General features: G+C 47.3%; 1 protein-coding gene across 3 annotated transcripts in view; it reads left to right on the top strand.

Annotated features, from left to right (window-relative positions):
- SALL2 (spalt like transcription factor 2) overlaps window positions 1-12,376 on the top strand; it is an 18,380-nt gene extending 6,004 nt beyond the window's left edge. The window contains exons 2-4 of one of the 3 annotated variants that reach the window (XM_032265597.1): window positions 8,512-8,829; window positions 8,950-11,339; window positions 11,928-12,376. In XM_032265597.1, coding sequence (XP_032121488.1) covers window positions 8,512-8,829; window positions 8,950-11,339; window positions 11,928-12,164 — 2,945 coding nt within the window. In that variant the 3' untranslated portion in view covers window positions 12,165-12,376. Of the gene's footprint in view, window positions 1-7,676; window positions 8,119-8,511; window positions 11,340-11,927 lie in introns of those variants that run through there. The other 2 variants (XM_032265596.1, XM_032265595.1) reach the window with 2 other exon arrangements.
- Window positions 12,377-22,191: the final 9,815 nt, after the last annotated feature.

Genomic DNA, 22,191 nt, shown 5'->3' with positions numbered 1-22,191 from the left:
CCGCGCCTGGCCTTTTTTTTTTTTTTTTGAGACAGAGTCTTGCTCTGTCACCTAGGCTGGAGTGCAGTGGCATGATCTCAGCTCACTGCAACCTTTGTCTCCCAGGTTCCAACAATTCTCCTGCCTCAGCCTCCTGAGTAGCTGGGACTACAGGTGCCTGCCACCACATCCAGCTAATTTTTTATATTTTTAGTAGAATGGGGTTTTACCATGTTAGCCAGGATGGTCTCGATCTACTGACCTCATGATCTGCCCACCTGGGCCTCCCAAAGTGCCAGAATTACAGACATGAGCCACCATGCTGGGCCCATTTTAACCATTTTTAAGTATACAATTCAGTGGTATTAACTACATTCACTATGTAACCGTTACCACTATCTGTTTCAAGAACTTTTTCATCATCAAACAGAAACTCTGTAACCGTTTAACAATAAATGCCCATTCTCCCATTCCCTCAGCCCTGTTAGCCTCTATTCCGCTTTCTGTCTCTAGGAATTTACCAATTTTCCTTTTTTGGGGGGTGGGGGGGACAACAGAGTCTCATTCTATCACCAGGCCGGAGTGCAGTGGCACAACCTTGGCTCACTGCAACCTCCGCCTCTTGGGTTCCAATGATTCTCCTGCCTCAGCCTCCTGAGTAGCCAGGACTGCAAGGGCACACTACCACACCCAGCTAATTTTTTGTACCTTTAGTAGAAACAGGGTTTCACCATGTCTCCATCTCTTGGCCTTGTGGTCCACCCACCTCAACCTTCCAAAGTGCTGGGATTACAGGTGTGTACCACTGTGCCCAGCCTAAACTTACCAAGTTTTTTTTTTTTTTTTTTTTTTATTATACATTTGAGACGGAGTTTCGCTCTTGTTACCCAGGCTGGAGTGCAATGGCGCGATCTCGGCTCACCGCAACCTCCGCCTGCTGGGTTCAGGCAATTCTCCTGCCTCAGCCTCCTGAGTAGCTGGGATTACAGGCACGCACCACCATGCCCAGCTAATTTTTTGTATTTTTGGTAGAGACGGGGTTTCACCATGTTGACCAGGATGGTCTCGATCTCTTGACCTCGTGATCCACCCGCCTCGGCCTCCCAAAGTGCTGGGATTACAGGCTTGAGCCACCGCGCCCGGCTCCAATTTTCTTATTAATGGATTCATATAATATTTGGGTACCTCATACTAATGGAATTATACAATATTTGCCCTTTTGTGTTTGATTTATTGCACTTAGTATGTTTTCTTTTTCCCTCTCTCAATTAAAATCAAATTTGTCTGAAAGCATAACATTTTCAAAGTTCATTCATGTTGCAACATGTATCAGAATTTTCTTCCTTTTTATGGCAGTACCTTCATTTTAAAGAAATCAGCCCAGTGCAGTAGCTCACACTGTAATACCAGCACTTTGGGAGGCTGAGGTGGGCAGATCACTTGAAGTCAGGAGTTCAAGACCAGCCTGGCCAACAATGTAAAACCTCGTCTCAGCCGGGCGCGGTGGCTCAAGCCTGTAATCCCAGCACTTTGGGAGGCCGAGGCGGGTGGATCACGAGGTCAAGAGATCGAGACCATCCTGGTCAACATGGTGAAACCCCGTCTCTACTAAAAATACAAAAAATTAGCTGGGCATGGTGGTGCGTGCCTGTAATCCCAGCTACTCAGGAGGCTGAGGCAGGAGAATTGCCTGAACCCAGGAGGCGGAGGTTGCGGTGAGCCGAGATCGCGCCATTGCACTCCAGCCTGGGTAACAAGAGCGAAACTCTGTCTCGGGAAAAAAAAAAAAAAAAAAAAAAAACCTCGTCTCTACTAAAAAAACAAAAATTAGCTGGGCATGGTAGTGCACACCTGTAATCCCAGCTACTTGGGAGGCTGAGGCAGGAGAATCGCTTGAACCCAGGAGGCACAGGTTGCAGTGAGCTGAGATTGTGCTACTTTACTCCAGCCTGGGCAACAGAGCAAGACTCCATCTCAAAAAAAAAAAAGAGAGAGAGAGAGAGAGAAATGAAACTCTTGGAGGGATTAATAAATTTTCCCCAAATCGCAAAGATTAGAATGTTCTAGAGCTGGGACTTTAACTCAGGTATGAATCACTGTGCACAATGACAATGAGAGGGTCAGATCTCTAAAGTCTCAGCTCCAGAATGGTATGAATTCTGTGTTGGGTGTTGAGTCCTTTGATGTCAAAGAAATTTTCATTAAAAGAATTTTCTTATGTTTGATCTAAGATATTCTGTTCTGGAAACAAATATATTTTTCTCAGCACTAGGTGTACAAATTATTGTGCCTGTTAGTCTACTATGTTACACAGGCCATAGATACATTAGCAGGTCTGGGTGGCAAAGGATTGTTATGTGTCTACATTTAGGAGACAGGAGTAAGGAGGAGAAGATGAGATATTTCTCTAAGAAGTAGTCAGTAGGAATAGTTACAGAATCAATTCATAATTATGGAAGCTACCAATAAGCATTGTTCAGTGTTAATAATAAGTAAGTGGGCCGGGCGCGGTGGCTCACGCGTATAATCCCAGCACTTTGGGAGGCTGAGGCGGCTGGATCACGAGGTCAAGAGATTGAGACCATCCTGGTCAACATGGTGAAACCCCATCTCTACTAAAAATACAAAAATTAGCTGGGCATGGTGGCGTACGCCTGTAGTCCCAGCTACTCGGGAAGCTGAGGCAGGAGAATTGCTTGAACCGGGGAGGCGGACGTTGCGGTGAGCCAAGATGGTGCCATTGCACTCCAGCCTGGGTAACAAGAGAGAAACTCCTTCTCAAAAAAAAAATAAGTAAGTGGGCTAGGTGCAGTGGATTACATCTGTAATCCCAGTACTTTGTGGGGATAAGGCAGGAGGATCCTTTGAGCCCAAGTATTCCAGATAGCCTGGGCAACATAGTGAGACCCTGTCTCTACAAAAAAAATTTTTTTAATTAGCTGGGCATGATTGTGCATGCCTGTAGTTCCAGCTACTCAAGAGGCTGAGGTGAAAGGATCACCTAAGCCTGGGACGTTGAGTCTGCAGTGAGCTATGATTGTGCCACTGCGCTACAGCCTGGGCAACAGAGTGAGACTATCTCCAAAAAAAAAAAAAAAAAAAGAGTAAGTTAGTTTAGGCAGGCGCTTACATAGTGTGCTTTGTTCCCTTAATGGGTGGATGATGCTTGAACTCTGTAGAACAAAACCTTTCACTTTACAATTAAAAATATGGGCCGGGCGTAGTGGCTCACACCTGTAATCCCAGCACTTTGGAGGCCAAGGTGGGCGGATCACCTGAGGTTGGGAGTTCAAGACCAGCCTGACCAACATGGTGAAACCCCGTCTTTAAAAAAAAAAAAAAAAAAGAAAAAAAATATGGTTCAAATATCAATTAAAAAAGAAAAAAATATATGCTTCAAGATATCCATATCTGGGAAAGAAATGCAGTCACTTAAATTTACAGTAAGGTGCTGAGCACGGTGGCTCATGCCTGTAATCCCAGCACTTTGGGAGGCCAAGGCGGGTGCAGAGCACTTGAGGTCGGGAGTTCAAGACCACTCTGGCCAATATGATGAAACCCTGTCTCTACAAAAAATACAAAAAAAATAGCTGGTTGTGGTGGCTCATGCCTGTAGTCCCCGTTACTGGGAGGCTGAGGCAGGAGAATCACTTTAACCCGGGAGGCGGAGGTTGCAGTAAGCTGAGATCATGCCACTTCACTCCAGCCTGAGTGACAGAGCAAGACTCTCTCAAAAAAAAATAACAAACAAACAAATAAAAACTTTACAGTATGGTGTAAATTATATCAAATTCTATTCATGGAAGCAGATTTTTCACTGGGAAAGGATACAAGGAAGTTAATGTGTGGTTGTGGGCACTGTAGGGAGGGAAACTGATGGGAGGATTTAGCTTTGAGAGTTCATTTTGTCTGTGTCCCAATTGTGGCCAAGTTTAGCTCAGATAAGATTCGTGAGGAGCAGGGTGGAAGGTGTGATGGAAAGGGCAGTCCAGTCCTCTGATACTGTGGGTCTCATCATTGTGTCACCATCTTTGTGTTTTCATTGGAATCATCTGAGGAGCTTTATAAAACTAATGCCTGGATCCTGTCCTCAGGGATTTAAACTTGGTTGGTTTGTTTATTTTGTAGAGATGGGGGTCTCACTATGTTATGCAGGGTGGTCTCAAACTCCTGGCCTCAAGCGATCCTCCTGCCTTGGCCTCCAGAAATACTACGATTATAGGCACAAGCTACCCACTGTGCCTAAACGTTATTTTCTCTCTCTCTCTCTTTTTTTTTTTTTTTTTTTTTTTTTTTTGGTTTTTGAGATGGGGTCTCAAACCCTTTAATTCAAGTGATCCTCCAACCTCAGCCTCCAGAGTAGCTGGGACTACAAGGCACAGGCCACTGTACCTAAACATAAAATTTAAAAACTCTCTCCCAGTAATCCTAATAGGCAGCAAAATTTGAGAACCACTGTTCAAATGTATCACCCTGCTACATACAACCGCCTATTTTTCTCTTTGTTCTCCTCAACAGTTGTCTCTCAAGCCTAAAGCAGCAATTTGATGGGACACTAGGTTTAGAGAGGAAGCCACCTGGTTTCCTTTTTCTTTGTCATTTCAGCTCTCTGTAAGTTTAAACAAGCTTGTCCAGGTCTTAGTTCCATATCCACCCTGGACTTTGCATGTGACCAGGGATAGCTTACCTCACCTTATCTGTTATCTAGGGACACCATTACCAGTTTAGTTTATTCCGGCATTTGTGACTTCATTCATGTTTATGTAAGAATCCTGCTCCCCTTTTCAGGATAGGCAGTGAGTGCAAAGTGCTGAGAAATGGAGGGTTCCTCTTACAGGTGGCTGTTGATCCAGTCACCTTTCACCAGGGACTAAATTTACCTTAAAGAAGAGCGTAGATCAAATTACACATCAGAAAGCACATTTCATTAAAGAGCAAGAAAGGGGACAGTGTTTCCCAGGAGAAGATGAAAAGAAAAGGATTTCTTTTCTTGTCGGAAGACTTGACAAAACAGCAACTGGATATCAAATGTTCAATGCTAATTAACAAATGCTCAGTAGAAAGCCTCCATCTGATTCCCTCTCCCTGACTAAGGTCAGGAAGCAAATGGCAGGTAGAAGCCACACAAGGCCCTTTCTTTAGCATTAGGGAAACCATACGTTGTTGATGTGCTTGAGAAAGCATTGGACAGGAGTCAAAATTCTGAATGCTTGCTTCACTGAATTACTGTGTGAACTTGGAAAAGTCACTTAACCTCTCCAAGCTTCAATTTCCTTATCTGTAAAAATAAACTGCATTGCACAAAACTGTGACTTGCCATAAACTGAAATAGAACCCCCGCCCCTCATTTGTAAGGTCAGGCCTGGAAGCACAGAACCCATCCATTTCACAGTCATGACTCACAATGCTAAGAGCCTTATTATCTGAAGTTTCAAAACACAATTCAGTAAAATGTTTTAAATTTAAAAACACAGGCAAAATTTTTGTTGAAAAGTAGAAGTTGCTGCGTGCGGTGGCTCAAGCCTGTAATCCCGGCACTTTGGGAGGCCGAGGCGGGTGGATCACGAAGTCAAGAGATCGAGACCATCCTGGTCAACATGGTGAAACCCCGTCTCTACTAAAAATACAAAACATTAGCTGGGCATGGTGGCGCGTGCCTGTAATCCCAGCTGCTCAGGAGGTTGAGGCAGGAGAATTGCCTGAACCCAAGAGGCGGAGGTTGCGGTGAGCCAAGATCGCGCCATTGCACTCCAGCCTGGGTAACAAGAGTGAAACTCCGTCTCAAAAATGAGAAAAAAAAAAAAAAGTAGAAGTTACTAATATTTTAAATAGGTTGTTTCAGCTCCCACCTCCCGCAAAAAAAAGACCTCCTACCTTTGAAATATGCCACTGATATTAGCCAATATGTTAACCAATATGTTACCTCAGAAATTAATAAGATTAACAAGCAACATGGAAAACAGATCTAATTTTAGTATATGTGTATTTAAGGTTACCTTGATTATTTTACTACCGACAATGTAAATTCTCTAATTGATAAAATTCAGGACTCCACAAACTTTAAAAGTCTCACATGTGGCTGGGTGCAGTGGCTCACACCTGTAATCCCTGCACTTTGGGAGGCTGAGGTAGGCTGATCAGTAGGCAGGCGCCTCAGGAGGCTGAGGCAGGAGAATCGCTTGAACCCCGAAGGTGGAGGTAGCAGTGAGCAGAGACCACGCCATTGCATTCCAGTCTGGGTGACAGAGTGAGACTTCATCTCAAAAAAAAAAAAAAAAAAAAAAAGTCTCACATGTACACATTAATTTTTTAAGACTTTTTTGCTTTCTAAGAGATGAGGTCCCACTATGTTGCTGAAGCTGGAGGCAGTGGTTATTTACGGGTGTGATCATCACTCACTGCAGCCTGAAACTCCTGGACTGAAGCAATTCTCTTGCCTCAGCCTCCCAAGTATCTGGACTACAGGTGTGCACCACCATACCTGGTTTACACATTAATATTGTCAAATTTTTCAATCTTTTGTCCCCACAATATTTTTCTGAGTAAGATAGTGCAGTTACAATATTACCACTTTATGAAGAGGGAAATGGTGGTATATCATGGTGTGACTGCCACCGTGTCTCAATTTATCAGCGAGGCAAGAATAGAACTAGGATTAGAACAATTTAGGTTTACTGATGCCCAGGGGAACTACAAAACCAAGGACTTGTGGTCACTTCCTGCATGTAAGAGAAAAAGAAAGTATTTTAGGAAGTGGGAAGCACTTTAAGACTCATTTCAAGGTAAAAAGAGAATGCAGAATACCTGGTCCAGGAAGCATTTTATCCTTACTTATCCTCTCTGAATGGGAGGCTGCTTCTGTGATGGTGAGCAGGTGTTAGCTATTTCTAAGCATTCAAACCAGGCTGGAGCTGAAAAGGCTTTAGACACTGAGGGCTGCCTGGAAGCTCCTACCTCATTGTTTCAAGAGGGCTCCCCTCCCCCCAGGTTAGAGCTGGGTGGGCCTCCGTAGGCCTCGGCTGGCTAGCGTCTCCCCAAACCCACCGTCTTTAATAGTGACAGTGTGAGGAATGTTGCAAGACGAGAATAGAGAAGAAAGAGGGTAGGAAAGAGGGTACCAAATAGGAGATGGCTTATTAAATAAGCATGGACTCTATAAATTAGGTGTTGTGCAGGCCGGGCGATCTGCAGAGTAGCCTGCATTCAGCTATTATTCTGGGGGAGGAAGGGCGGGCAGTGAAGGGGCTTAGTGTTCCGCAGAGTCCTGAAATGACTTCCTGGGAAATTCTACCTTGCAGCCGCCCACCCTGAGAAACTTCTTTTGTGGAGAGGAATGGGGGTAGGGTGGGAATAGGAGTGAGAAAGACGGGACAAAACTTGGAGTATTTTGGGGTGTGTGTGCTGGTGAAGGGTGGATGTTCTGAGCTCCCCCTTTTCCTCTGGCCCTCAGACCTCTGAGGAGATCAGACAACCCTCTCTGGAATCCACGTTTTCCAAGCTCAGCGGATCCTTTATCCAAAGAAAAATAAGAGAAGCCTATCGCCTTGCTCTATTGAGCAGGGCTGCGTTTCCCACTGTGCCCCTAGAGCTTAGGAGGGGAGGGCGGGGGGAGGAGGGTAGGCCTGGGCAAAGGCATCTGCAGATGGGGGGAGCCGGCCAGGGACGGAGAAAGGTGGACCCCCGCAGTGCTTCACCGCACCTGTCACTGCGCCTCCGGAAACTCTCTCGAGCTCTGGGCTCCCGCCCCCATGCCCCCCGCTTGCGCTCCTGTCTCCCGCCTCCTCTAGCTCCCGCCTCCCTCCCCAGCAGCTCCTCCCCATAAACTCCCCTCCTCATCAGCTCCTCCCAGATCTCCCCTCTCCCCGCTTTCTCTCTCCAGCTCCTCCCCGCCTCCTCGTTCCCCTCCCCCTCCGCCGCTGCTCCCTGCCCCCGCCGTCGCCGCGGATCTCCGTCTCCGCAGTCTGGGCCGCTGGGTGCAGACGCTGCCGCAGACCCAGCGGCCACCGCCGCCTCCCTCAATCCCAATATCCATTGTCTCCCACCCCACCTGGCCCTCCACTTCCCTCACAACCATGGCGCACGAATCCGGGAGGAGCTCTCGTCTTGGGGTGCCCTGCGGGGAGCTGGCAGAGCTTGGAGGTGCGGTAGGGCCGGGCTGGGCAGGGGTGGGGGCGGAGGGGATGCACACGGCGGTGAAGACTTTCGGTGGGCGGGAGAAAATGCATGATTCTTTGCAATAGGCCTCTGGCCTCACACCTATTCCTTGAACTCGCTGGTGCCCCGGGGAAGGGAGGGTGACTGAGGAGGGGAGTAGCGTGTGCGTGCCTCCCTCCTCTGCGCCCCCAACCCTGCCCCATGCCGGGTTGTCTCCTGCCCACACTGATCAGGCCTGAGCTCTAGCCTTCATGGCCTGATGGTGAGCTCATCTCCCCACCCCCAACTAGCAGTTACTGGGCTCCTTGTTAATTAGAGCTCGGCATACCCAACCCAACTGCGCCACCCACGCTCTCTCTCTCCTTGTCTTCTCCCCAGGTGATGCTAGCGAGGAGGATCACCCCCAAGTCTGTGCCAAGTGCTGCGCACAATTCACTGACCCAACTGAATTCCTCGCCCACCAGAACGCATGTTCTACTGACCCTCCTGTAATGGTGATAATTGGGGGCCAGGAGAACCCCAACAGCTCTTTGGCCTCCTCCGAACCCCGGCCTGAGGGTCACAATAATCCTCAGGTCATGGACACAGAGCATAGCAACCCCCCAGATTCTGGGTCCTCCATGCCCACGGATCCCACCTGGGGCCCAGAGAGGAGAGGAGAGGAGCCTTCGGGGCATTTCCTGGTCGCTGCCACAGGTACAGCGGCTGGGGGAGGTGGGGGCCTGATCTTGGCCAGTCCAAAGCTGGGAGCAACCCCATTACCTCCAGAATCGACCCCTGTACCCCCTCCTCCTCCACCACCCCCTCCGCCCCCAGGTGTAGGCAGCGGCCACTTGAACATCCCCCTGATCCTAGAAGAGCTACGGGTGCTACAGCAGCGGCAGATCCATCAGATGCAGATGACTGAGCAAATCTGCAGGCAGGTGCTGTTGCTTGGCTCCTTAGGTCAGACGGTGGGTGCCCCTGCCAGTCCCTCAGAGCTACCTGGGACAGGGACTGCCTCTTCCACCAAGCCCCTACTACCCCTCTTCAGCCCCATCAAACCTGTCCAAACCAGCAAGACACTGGCATCTTCCTCCACCTCCTCCTCCTCCTCTTCCTCTTCGGGAGCAGAAACGCCTAAGCAGGCGTTCTTCCACCTTTACCACCCACTGGGGTCACAGCATCCTTTTTCTGCTGGAGGGGTTGGGCGAAGCCATAAACCCACCCCTGCCCCCTCCCCAGCCTTGCCAGGCAGCACAGATCAGCTGATTGCCTCACCTCATCTGGCATTCCCAAGTACCACGGGACTACTGGCAGCACAGTGTCTTGGGGCAGCCCGAGGCCTTGAGGCCACTGCCTCCCCAGGGCTCCTGAAGCCAAAGAATGGAAGTGGTGAGCTGGGCTATGCAGAAGTGATGGGTCCCTTGGAGAAGCCTGGTGGAAGGCACAAATGCCGCTTCTGCGCCAAAGTATTTGGCAGTGACAGTGCCCTGCAGATCCACCTTCGTTCCCACACAGGTGAGAGACCCTATAAGTGCAATGTCTGTGGAAACCGCTTTACCACCCGTGGCAACCTCAAAGTGCATTTCCACCGGCATCGTGAGAAGTACCCACATGTGCAGATGAACCCACACCCAGTACCAGAGCACCTAGACTATGTCATCACCAGCAGTGGCTTGCCTTATGGTATGTCTGTGCCACCAGAGAAGGCTGAGGAGGAAGCAGCCACTCCAGGTGGAGGTGTTGAGCGCAAGCCCCTGGTGGCCTCCACCACAGCACTCAGTGCCACAGAGAGCCTGACTCTGCTCTCCACCAGTGCAGGCACAGCCACTGCCCCAGGACTCCCTGCTTTCAATAAATTTGTGCTCATGAAAGCAGTGGAACCCAAGAATAAAGCTGATGAAAACACCCCCCCAGGGAGTGAGGGCTCAGCCATCAGTGGAGTGGCAGAAAGTAGCACAGCCACTCGCATGCAGCTAAGTAAGTTGGTGACTTCACTACCAAGCTGGGCACTGCTTACCAACCACTTCAAGTCCACTGGCAGCTTCCCCTTCCCCTATGTGCTAGAGCCCTTGGGAGCCTCACCCTCTGAGACATCAAAGCTGCAGCAACTGGTAGAAAAAATTGACCGACAAGGAGCCGTGGCAGTGACCTCAACTGCCTCAGGAGCCCCCACCACCTCTGCCCCTGCACCTTCATCCTCAGCCTCTTCTGGACCTAACCAGTGTGTCATCTGTCTCCGGGTACTTAGCTGTCCTCGGGCCCTCCGCCTTCATTATGGCCAACATGGAGGTGAGAGGCCCTTCAAATGCAAAGTGTGTGGCCGAGCCTTCTCCACCAGGGGTAATCTGCGTGCACATTTCGTGGGCCACAAGGCCAGTCCAGCTGCCCGGGCACAGAACTCCTGCCCCATCTGCCAGAAGAAGTTCACCAATGCTGTCACTCTGCAGCAACATGTTCGGATGCACCTGGGAGGCCAGATCCCCAACGGTGGTACTGTACTCCCTGAAGGTGGACGAGCTGCCCAGGAGAATGGCTCCGAACAATCTACAGTCTCTGGGGCAGGGAGCTTCCCCCAGCAGCAGTCCCAGCAGCCATCACCAGAAGAGGAGTTGTCTGAGGAGGAGGAAGAGGAGGATGAGGAAGAAGAGGAAGATGTGACTGATGAAGATTCCCTAGCAGGGAGAGGCTCAGAGAGTGGAGGTGAGAAGGCAATATCAGTGAGAGGTGATTCAGAAGAGGCATCTGGGCCAGAGGAGGAGGTGGGGACAGTGTCAGCAGCAGCCACAGCTGGGAAGGAGATGGACAGTAATGAGAAAGCTACTCAACAGTCTTCTCTGCCACCACTACCAGCACCTGAAAGCCTGGATCAGCCTCAGCCAATGGAGCAGGGAAGCCGTGATGTTTCAGGAGGCAAGGAAGAGGGGGGCAAACCAGAGAGAAGCTCAAGCCCAGCATCAGCACTCACCCCAGAAGGGGAAGGCACCAGCGTGACCTTGGTGGAGGAGCTAAGTCTGCAGGAGGCAATGAGAAAGGAGCCAGGAGAGAGCAGTGGCAGAAAGGCCTGCGAAGTATGTGGCCAGGCCTTTCCCTCCCAGACAGCTCTGGAGGAGCATCAGAAGACCCACCCCAAGGAGGGGCCGCTCTTCACTTGTGTTTTCTGCAGGCAGGGCTTTCTTGAGCGGGCTACCCTCAAGAAGCATATGCTACTGACACACCACCAGGTACAGCCCTTTGCCCCTCATGGCCCTCAGAATATTGCTGCTCTGTCTTTAGTCCCTGGCTGTTCACCTTCCATCACCTCCCCAGGGCTCTCCCCTTTTTCCCGAAAAGACGACCCCACGATTCCATGAGTCTGTTTTTCTGTACCTGCTCCTCTTTGTCCCACAGAGCAGAAACAGCTTCCCAGAAGGACCTCCCAGATTTATGAGCCCTGATTTTGTCTTTTTCTCTAAATTCTTAACATGATATGTCCCTAGTGGCTTTTCTCTAGTCCCTGAGCTTGGAAATTACTGTGCTTACAAGGTAATGTCCCCCTAAGGAATTTTTCTTCCCTCCTCTTTCTTTGTACCTGAGGAAAATATATTCCCTGCAGCTTTCTCAAGGGGAACCCTCTTCATCTTCCCTGGTATAACCCTCTTCCCCCTCCTCTTTCCCTCTCCCTTTCCCTTTGGCAAGTGCACCTGAGCACCTACAGTTGGAATTGCAGCCTAGCCCAAAAGGGCTGGCAGCTGTCTCTGGAGGGCCCAATGCCACTCCTCTGGGGTGACCTTTCTGCTCAGCCGGTGGGTGTGGGTCCCCTATCTTTCTAGAACCAGTACGTGGCATTCCTGTTAAGTTGCCTGCCCATGAAGCCCTGGAATTCCAGCTCCACCTCCACTACCACTCCAAGCCCGGCCCCACCAGTGCTCTTTGGCCTAGGAACTGTGGCTGGGAAGGTGCCTCCAACAATGGGATCCAGGGAGGCCAAGGAGAAGACAGCCCCGCTCCTATTTCAGCCTCCTGCATCCAAGGCAGTGCCTGAGAGGCCCATCGTAGACAAGAAGTAGCAAACCGTACATCCCTTCTCCCTCCCTCTGCTCCAGAAGGTGCCGGTACCAAAGATGCTCCAGTAATTAGTGACATAACCCTAGCAAGTAGGGAGAAATGAAGGGTGCAGGACAATTTTCCCAGTAAATCCCTTGATGGTCACATTAAGGCAAAGGTGTTGGGTGTGCCAAGACTTCTCCATCATGGCCTCTCAAAGCTGGGAAAAATTTTTTTTTTCTTTATTTGCCAAGAGCTCTTCCAGAAGATATTTGGGAAACGTGAAGTTAATTCATGTCTTTAAGGAGCATTGTTGGTCAGCATCGTTGATGAAGTAATGATGAGAGAGTTAATGAATGTTGCTAAAACAGGGCTTGCTGGCACCTATGTGACTAAGAAAGGTACATGATATAAGGGAAAGGGCCTCAAATTCTCGTGAATGTGGGCATTCTGGGTAATATTCTTTTGGGCTAATAGTGGACATAGTGTGCAGAGGTGTACCAGGGATCATGGGGGATTTCCTAGCACTAGTATGCTTCTAGTTTTACATAGCTCCCTCCTTTATTCCCTGGCCCCTTGTATTTTCCTTATCTTCCTCTTTCAAGACCCCTATCCTCCCCATTTTGCCTATCCATAGGCTAGAGCTTGTGTCTTTGCCATTGTCTGGTTCTTAGAGTCCCAGACTTTGGGAGACCAGCTCCAGGTGGTGTCCTCCCTGCCTCTCTGTCTTGTAATGAGATGTAGTATTTACTCTTAACATAGGATCATTTGGAACGGGAGTTCTGAGGAGGAGAGAGCGAGGGTTTGCGACTGACTGACTTGAACGATGGCTTCTCCTCAAGCTGTAGGCTCCAGAGCTTCCTAACATAGTAAAATGTCAAGAACAGGCAGGGGAGATATTAGTGTCTTTCCCTCTATCATTAAAGGTGTTTTAACCAAATATTTATGTGTTTCTCCTTATTTCATGATTACATAGCCAGCTGGGGTGTGATATGGGCATTCTCCAACATTGAGATTCCCTTCCCACCTACATCTCCTGCCAAAGCTGAACATATGGTGTTGAAATCTTTACTTTATTCAGCCTTGTCCTAAGACAACCTTCAGTTAATGTAACTTCCCTGTGGAAATTTCTCCCTGTGGAGTTGGTATTCCCAAAAGGTAGGCATTTGCCCACTGTGTCCAGTCATTGTCTGGATTTTCTCTACCGAGAACCTTCCATCACTAGGCTTTTGTGTGGGTTTTGTTTGGGGGTTGGAAACTTTCTTTTTGGTCTTTCTCAAACCACAGATTAGCCTTCTGACATCAGTGAATCTGTAGAACCAAGGTGAATTAAATATGATCTTTGAGTTCTGATGTCATAATCAGAAAGAAAAAAGATGTGATTCAAGCTTAAAAGTTTCTACCAACAAGACAAAGGAGGATTCTTAGTATTAAGAATGCAGAGGAAGCACATAGGGGTGGGGATAAATAAAACATGTATTAATTTTGTGTGTGTGTGTGCCAGTCACAGTGGCTCATGCCTGTAATCTCAACATTTTGGGAGGTCTAGGCAGGTAGATGTTTGAGACCAGCCTGGACAACATGGTAAAACACTGCCTCTACAAAAACAAAAATTAGCTGGGTATGGTGGTGTACATCTATGGTCTCCGCTAAACAGGAGTCTGAGGTGGGAAGATCACCTGAGTCCGAGGAGCTTGGTTTGTAAGATTATAATACATTAACTTTTAGTGCTAAAAGGATGGAACTGGTAAAATGATTTGACCAAAGTCACTCAGTGGCAAAGTTGGATTAAGAGCCCAAGTATGGCCAGGCATAGTGGCTCACACCTGTAATCCTAGCACTTCAGGAAGCCAATCCGGGTGGGATCACTGGAGCCCAAGAGGTCAAGACATGCTTGGACAACAAAGTGAGACCCTGTCTGTGCAAAAAATAATTAGCTGGCTGGGTGAGGTGGCTAATGCTTGTAATCCCTGCACTTTGGGAGGCCAAGGCAGGCGGAATCACCTGAGGTCAGGAGTTCAAGACCAGCCTGACCAACAGGATGAAATCCCGTCTCTACTAAAAATACAAAAAATTGCCGGGCGCGGTGGCTCAAGCCTGTAATCCCAGCACTTTGGGAGGCCGAGGCGGGTGGATCACAACGTCAAGAGATTGAGACCATCCTGGTCAACATGGTGAAACCCCGTCTCTACTAAAAATACAAAAAATTAGCTGGGCATGGTGGCACGTGCCTGTAATCCCAGCTACTCAGTAGGCTGAGGCAGGAGAATTGCCTGAACCCAGGAGGCGGAGGTTGCAGTGAGCCAAGATCGTGCCATTGCACTCCAGCCTGGGTAACAAGAACGAAACTCCATCTCAAGAAAAAAAAATACAAAAAATTAGCTGGGTGTGGTAGTATGTGCCTGTAATCCCAGTTATTCAGGAGGCTGAGGCAGGAGAATTGCTTGAACCTGGGAGGCGAAGGTTGCAGTAAGCCAAGATTGTGCCACTGCACTCCAGTCTGGGCAACAAGAACAAAACTCTGTCTCAAAAAAATAATAATAATTAGCTGAGCATGGTGGCAAGCACCTGTAGTCCCAGCTACTCCACTGTACTTTCAGCTACTCGAGGGGCTGAGGTGGGAGATGGAGGCTGCAATGAGCTATAATAGCATCATGGCACTCCAGCCTGGGTGACACAGTGAGACTCTGTCTCAAAACAAACAACCAAAAAAAATCAACCCAGCTAGGCAGAATTCCAGTCATTGCACTACTTTCACTGATCAGAGATGGCACTTGCTTCCTGCCACATTGTTTAAGACTCTGGAGGCTGGGCACAGTGGCTCATGCCTGTAATCCCAGCACTTTGGGAAGCCAATGCAGATGGATCACAAGGTCAGGAGATTGAGACCATCCTGGCTAACACGGTGAAACCCCATCTCTACTAAAAATATAAAAAATTGCCAACTTCCCTGGCCCCTTTCCCCGGGACCATGGAACCTTACCCGAGAGTTAAATAAATAGGCATTTAATTAAAAAAAAAAAATTAGCCAGGTGTGGTGGCAGGCACCTGTAGTCCCAGCTACTCTAGAGGCTGACGCAGGAGAATTGCCTGAACCCAGAAGGCGGAGGTTGCAGTGAGCCGAGATTGCTACACCCCAGCCTGGGCAACAGAGTGAGACTCCACCTCAAAAAAAAAAAGAGACTGGATGTGAGGCTGCCTGTAAGAAGAGAAAGAGATGAGTAAACCTATTCCTTTTTGGGGGCAGGAGGTGGGGGAGGGACAGAGTCTTAGAGTCTTAACTCTGTCACCAAGGCTGGGGGTACAATGGTGTGATAACAGTTCACTGCAGCCTCGACTTCCCAGGCTCCCATCTCAGCCTCTCAGGGAGCTGGGACTATAGGTGTGCCCCACCATGACCAGCTAATTTTTTGGTATTTTCTGTAGACACAAGATTTCACCATGTTGGCCAGGCTGGTCTCAAACTCCTGGGCTCAAGTGTTCTGCCTGCCTCAGCTTCTCAAAGTGCTGGGATTACAGTCATGAGCCACTGCACTGGGTGTAAACCTATTCTTAATTTAAGATAAAGAACCAATGTTTAATTCTAGCTGCCCCCACCAGAGCAGTACAAGCCCCCTTTAAAATGTAACTGGTGAATAGGAACACATGGGAATCTTTAATTTCTGGCAAAGCTTTGTAGATCTGCTTTTTCTCTCAGCCTGTGGAAGGAGGTGGGTCACCAATCCTTCCATCCCCTTAACCTCTCCCACCCCCACTGGACACAGATAATGCCATTTAACTAATTAAACCAGACTTGCCCTCTCTTTAGGTGCCAGTTCCCATTATGGTAACAGCTGTCAGTGAGGCTTCTATTGATGGATACTTCCTTGGGCAGGCCAGCCCTAAGCCTGAATCTCCACCCCCCTTTTCACAGCTCTATTTTCTCTCTGCCTCCTTTTCATTCCTTTCCCTCTCCTCTCCTGCTTTTTCTCCTTTCATTGACCTCCTCTTATTTGATAGCTTTGATTTCTATTTCTTTTCTTCCTTCATCCCTAATTTATTCTTTCTCTTCTTAGTGCCTTTAATTTCTTCCTTCTTACAACTGACCGTATCTCTACATTCAGCCCCACCATTTCCTACTGTCAGTAACTTTTTGCTGGACAATTTTTTTGGAAGTTGAATTAAGCCTAACCTGCAGGAATGAGTATGTGAATAAATGTAGCTTGTAAAACACTTATTTTACATGACACAGAGGATCTAGTTCAAACTGGATGAATAAGTCATTGCTGTTATAAAAAGCAAGAGACAGCTTCTTTGCTCATTGGTTTAGTTGACTTTTGAGGATTTACTTTGTTTCAGAGACCAAGTATTTTTAATTCCTAGTCAAAATAAGTTTTAGGCCAGGCACAGTGGCTCAGGCCTGTAATCCCAGCACTTTGGGAGGCCGAAGCAGGCAGGAGTTCAAGACAGGAGTCTAAACTGAACCTGAGGTCAGGAGTTCGAGACAAGCCTGGCCAACATCTCTACTAAAAATACAAAAATTAGCTGGGCGGTAGTGGCCTGTAATCCCAGCTACTCGGGAAGCTGAGGTAGGAGAATTGCATGAATCCCTTGAACCTGGGAGGCAGAGGTTGCAGTCAGCCAACATTATGCCACTGCACTCCAGCCTGGGTGATGGAGACTCTGTCTCAAGAAAAAAAATTTTTTTTTAAAATGAGACCAAGTGCTGGTTAGGTATAAAGATAAATACTGTCATCCCTCAATTAATAACCGGGACACATTCCAAGAAATGTATCATTAGGTAATTTTGTTGTTGTGCAAACCTCATAGAGTGTACTTACACAAACCAAGATGGTAGAGCCTACTACACACCTAGATTATATGACATAGCCTATTGATCCTAGGCAACAAACCTGTACAACATATTACCGTACTAAATACTGTAGCCAATTGTAGCACAATGGTATTTGTGTATCTAGACATACAAAAGGTACAGTAAAAATACAATAGGAAAAATTAAAAACTGGTACACCTATATAGGGCACTTTCTGTGAATAGATTTGCAGGACTGGAGGTGGCTGTGGGTGAGTCAGTGAGTGCATTGTAAGTGAACGTGAAGGTCTAAGACATTACTATAAACTTTGTGAACGTGAAAGTCTAGGACATTACTATAAACTTTGTAAACACTGTATGCTTAGACTACATTAATTTTTTTTTTTTTTTAAGATGGGGTTTCACCATGATGGCCAGGCTGCTCTTGAACTCCTGACCTCAGGTGATCCACCCACCTTGGCCTCCCAAAGTGCTAGGATTACAGGCATGAGCCACCACACCCGGCCGACTACACTAAATTTATTTAAAACAAAGTAACTGTGCTACAACATTACAGCAACTACAACATCACTAGGTGATAGGAATTTTTTGGCTCCCTTATGATCTTATGGAACCATTGTTGTGCATGTGGTCTATAGGTGACCAAAACATCATTATGTGATGTTTGACTGTAAGAGAACCTTCTGTAGGAGAGCTCAGTCTCAGGGAAAAATGTAAACAGATACTTTTTTTTTTTAAGACGCAGGGTCTCAGTATTGTACATGCTGGACTCCAACTCCTTGGTTCAACTGATCTTCCCATCTCAGCCTCCTGGAGCTACAGGCACACAGTATGGTGCTTATCTTTAAACAAACACTTTTATTTGGGGTTAACAGAAACTATGACAGAAATGTACAATGTTCTGTGGAATCCGAGAGGGAATTCAAACTCGTAATTCAAAAATGAAGAAGGGAAAGGGAACATACAATTCTCTTGAATTCTGCTTTCACAATAACCACTCTCAAGTATATTAACTCAGTCTATACAACTTAGGAACCAATGCAGTTGCCATTTAAGAACCTACGAAAGGGCAGGCGCAGTGGCTCATGCCTGTAATCCCAGCACTTTGGAAGGCTGAGGCAGGTAGATCACCTGAGGTCAGGAGTTCGAAACCAGTCTGGGCAACGTGGTGAAACGCTGTCCCTACTAAAAATACAAAATTAGCCAGATGTGGTGGCATATGCCTGTAATCCCAACTACTCAGGAGACTGAGGCAGGAGAATCGCTTGAACCCAAGAGGCGGAGGTTTTGGTGAGCCAAGATCGTGCTATTGCACTCCAGCCTGGGCAACAAGATAGAAACTTTGTCCCTAAATAAATAAATAAATAAATAGGCTGGACGCAGTGGCTCACACCTGTAATCCCAGCACTTTGGGAGGCAGAAGTGGGTGGATCACCTGAGGCTAGGAGTTCGAGACCAGCCTGGCCAACATGGTGAAACCCCGTCTCTACTGAAAAAAAAAAAAAAAAAAAAATTAGCCGGCTGTGGTGGCAGGTGCCTGTAATCCCAGCTACTCAAGAGGGTGAGGCAGGAGAATCACTTGAACCCAGGAGGCAGAGGTTGCAATGAGCCGAGATCACACCATTGCACTCCAGCCAAGGGGAAAAGAGTGAGATATCATCTCAAAAATAAATAAATAAACAAATAAAAATATGCAAATTAGCTGGGCACAGTGGCAGGTACCTGTAATCCCAGCTACTCGGGAGGCTGAGGCAAGAGAATTGCTTAAACTCAGAGGCAGAGGTTGCAGTGAGTTGAGATTGTCCCATTGTACTCCAGCCTGGGAAACAGAGCAAGACTTACTCTCAAAAAAGAAAAAAAGAAACTATATAAGATCCATCATACTCTATTTGGCAGATACAGAGATGGGCTGCTTTTGAGATGTCCCTTCAAGAAAGAACTATCTAGCTATAAGGAGCCTGGTTAGCTGACAACCTCCAGCTATACTGCTTTTCTCCAATCCTTGGCCCAAAACTGAGCAAGGTACAAGGGCTTAGCCATTGGAACACAGCATTCTAATGAACAATCTTTGCTCTGTTATTTCCCGTTGGACTGACAGAGACTTTATCAAGTCTGCATTGTGGTCTGACAGCTCTCCCTAATCAATTCCACTTCCCCTTTCCCTCGCTGCCTTTCCTTATACCAGTGTTACTCTCCAGTAAAACTTTCGTACTCTTAATTCTGTCCCAGCATCTGTTTCTCAGAGAATTCAACCTGTGTCACCCCTAAACAAGGCCCAGAATTTATTGACACATTCTCATTTCTCAGAAACTCCTGTACCTGTAACTTTGGTTATCGTCCCTGCAACTTCTTAGTCAATCAACAAACACTTGTCTTCTGATCCCCAAAACAGATTTCACTAGTCTTATTCTCAATTAGACCCAACTTTGATGACTTTCCTTTACATTTCCTTTTTTCTTTTTTTTTTGAGTTGGAGTTTCACTCTTTTTGCCCAGGAGTGCAACGGCACGATCTTGGCTCACTGCAACCTCCGCCTCCCAGGTTCAAGTGATTCTCCTGCCTCAGCCTCCTGAGTAGCTGGGATTACAAGTGTGCGCCACCCAACCTAGCTATTTTTATATTTTTAGTAGAGATGGGGTTTCTCCATGTTGTTCAGGCTGGTCTCGAACTCCTGACTTCAGGCGATCTGCCCACCTTGGCCTCCCAAAGTGCTGGGATTACAGGCGTGAGCCACCGTGCCCAGCTTCCTTATCTATTCTAGCATTTAATAACAGTAGGTTGACTCATCCTAGTGGACATTCTGTTTTTAGTCAGATATTAACAAGACTTGAGGAAAAACAGTTCATCCAAAGAATCAAGTAAAAAGTGAGGGGCTGGGCACAGTGGCTTTCGCCTGTAATCCCAGGACTCTGGGAGGCCGAGGTGGGCGGATCACGTGGTCAGGAGTTCGAGACCAGCCTGGCCAACATAGTGAAACCCCGTCTTTGCTAAAAATATAAAAACTAGCCGGGCATGGTGGCAGGCACCTGTAGTCCCAGCTATCTGAAAGGCTGGGGTAGAAGAATCTCTTGAACCTGGGAAGCAGAGGTTGTAGTGAGGCGAGATCATGCAACTGCACTCTAGCCTGGGCAACAGAGTGAGACTCCCTCTCAAAACAAACAAACAAAAAGCCAGTGAAGTATTCGGTTAGTACTGTATTTTAGATGGAGTCTTAGGATGTTGTCCAGGTTGGTCTTGAACTCCTGAGTTCAACGGATTCTCCCACCTCAGCCTCCAAAGCATTTGGGATTACAGGCACACACCACAGCACACAGCCAATTACTGTCTTATTTATTTTATTTTATTTAAGACGGGGTTTCACCATGTTGGTCAGGCAGTCTTGAACTCCTGACCTCAGGTGATCTGCCCACCTTGGCCTCCAAAGTGCTTGGATTACAGGCATGAGCCATCAGCCAATTACTGTCTTAATACTTACCTATTTGCTTATGATTCCATGGAGTGCCTGGTAGGATGGCTTATCTATGTTCCATTTGGTGAGGACTGGGCTCACTCAGGCAGCTTTGATTTGGACTGGAGGAGTCAAGATGGCCTCACTCACTTCTGGCTACTTGGATGGCTGGCTGGAATGCTGAACCCTCACTCCTTACCATCCTTCATCCTCCAGGGTCTCTCTTTACAAGTGGTCTATCAGGGTAACTGGACTTCCGTGAAGTCCCAGGATTCCAAGAGGGCAGAAACAGAAGCTGTGGCAGCACATTTGGAGGTCCCTCGATCTGTCTCTTGCTTCAACAGTGTTTAGATGGAAGAGACCCAGGGACTCCCTCTCAAAAATAAGAAACAAAACAAAACAACACCGCAGAAGCTGTAATGCCTCTTAAGGTTAGGCTTTGGAACTCAGGGAATACCACTTCTGCCATATTCTTTTGGTGAAAGCTAGTCAGAAGCCTAGCTCAGATTCAAGAGGAGGGGAAATAAGCTTTATTTATTGATTGAAAAGGTGCAAAATCACAGTGCCTAAAGGCATGAGAATGGGAGGCATTGTTGTAGCCAACTCTGGAAGCAATTCTACCATAGCAGATATGAGGAGAAGTTGAGAAGTGTAATGCATGCAGCACCCATCTGCTCAAAATTAGGCTTACACTCTGTTTTGACTAGAAGTCTGCATTTTCCCTCCTCCTCCTCCTTTGTGTACTGCTGAGGACTGTGGGATGACAAGAAAGCAATGTCTTTCTTTCGAGCAGCAAACTGGTCAAGAGGAGTTTAAACAGAATCTCTCTGTAAGAAGATCATGCTAAGAGGCCTTCCTCTACTTCTAAAATTTGCCCAATATACCACTGTAGTAATTTACCCAGAGTTAATATGAAGGCAAAGACTTCTGGGAGCTGACCTTGATTTGACTGACTTTCAGAAGTACTTGTGCTACTTCTTTGTATTCTGTATGTGAGAGGTGGCAATCCAAATCTTAGGTATCACAAATTCTTTTTATTGTTTGTTTTCTTTTTATGAGATGGAGTCTTGTTCTTGTTGCCCAGGCTGGAGTGCAATGGCGCGATCTCGGCTAACTGCAGCCTCCACCTCCCAGGTTCAAGTGATTCTTCTGCCTCAGGCTCCCCAGTAGCTGGGATTACAGGCATGTGCCACAACACCCACACATTTTTTTTTGTATTTTTAGTAGAGATGGGGTTTCATCGCATTAGCCAGGCTGGTCTCAAACTCCCAGCCTCAAGTGATCCACTCACCTTGGCCTCCCAAAGTACTGGGATTACAGGTGTAAACCACCGGGCCTGGCAGGTTTCACAAATTCTATCAGAGATTGAATCTCTTCCACTAGAAAATCCTTGCTTTCCTAAACAAAAATGCCCACATTTAGAGGCTTGACCTTTGAAATCCTGTCTTTAATATGAATCAACTTTCATCTTCTGTGAGGCTATGTCCAGTACTCTTTCCCCACCAAGATTATTTAACCTTATTGCTATATAATCTATACATTTCATTTCTGGGTGTTAAGGACTTTCAAAGAATATTGATTTCATTAAGGAAAGAACCACATTTGTGAAAAATTAACTCTTAACAGTGCTATACTACTTCAATAAAAGGATTATGTCATTTCAGTAATAATACATATGTCTAAACATAGGGTCACATAGGATACAGCCCAAATGAAAGAAAAAAAGCAAAAAGAGCCTATTGGCAACCTTCCTGAGGGCAACTGTGAGACCCAGGTTATTAAAGGAAGCA

This window comes from Sapajus apella, unplaced genomic scaffold, assembly GCF_009761245.1.
Source record: "Sapajus apella isolate SASKATOON/1434 unplaced genomic scaffold, GSC_monkey_1.0 scaffold151, whole genome shotgun sequence".
Lineage (NCBI taxonomy): Eukaryota > Metazoa > Chordata > Mammalia > Primates > Cebidae > Sapajus > Sapajus apella.
Note: the sequence above shows the minus strand (reverse complement) of the source record. Positions and strands in the feature narration are given on the sequence as shown.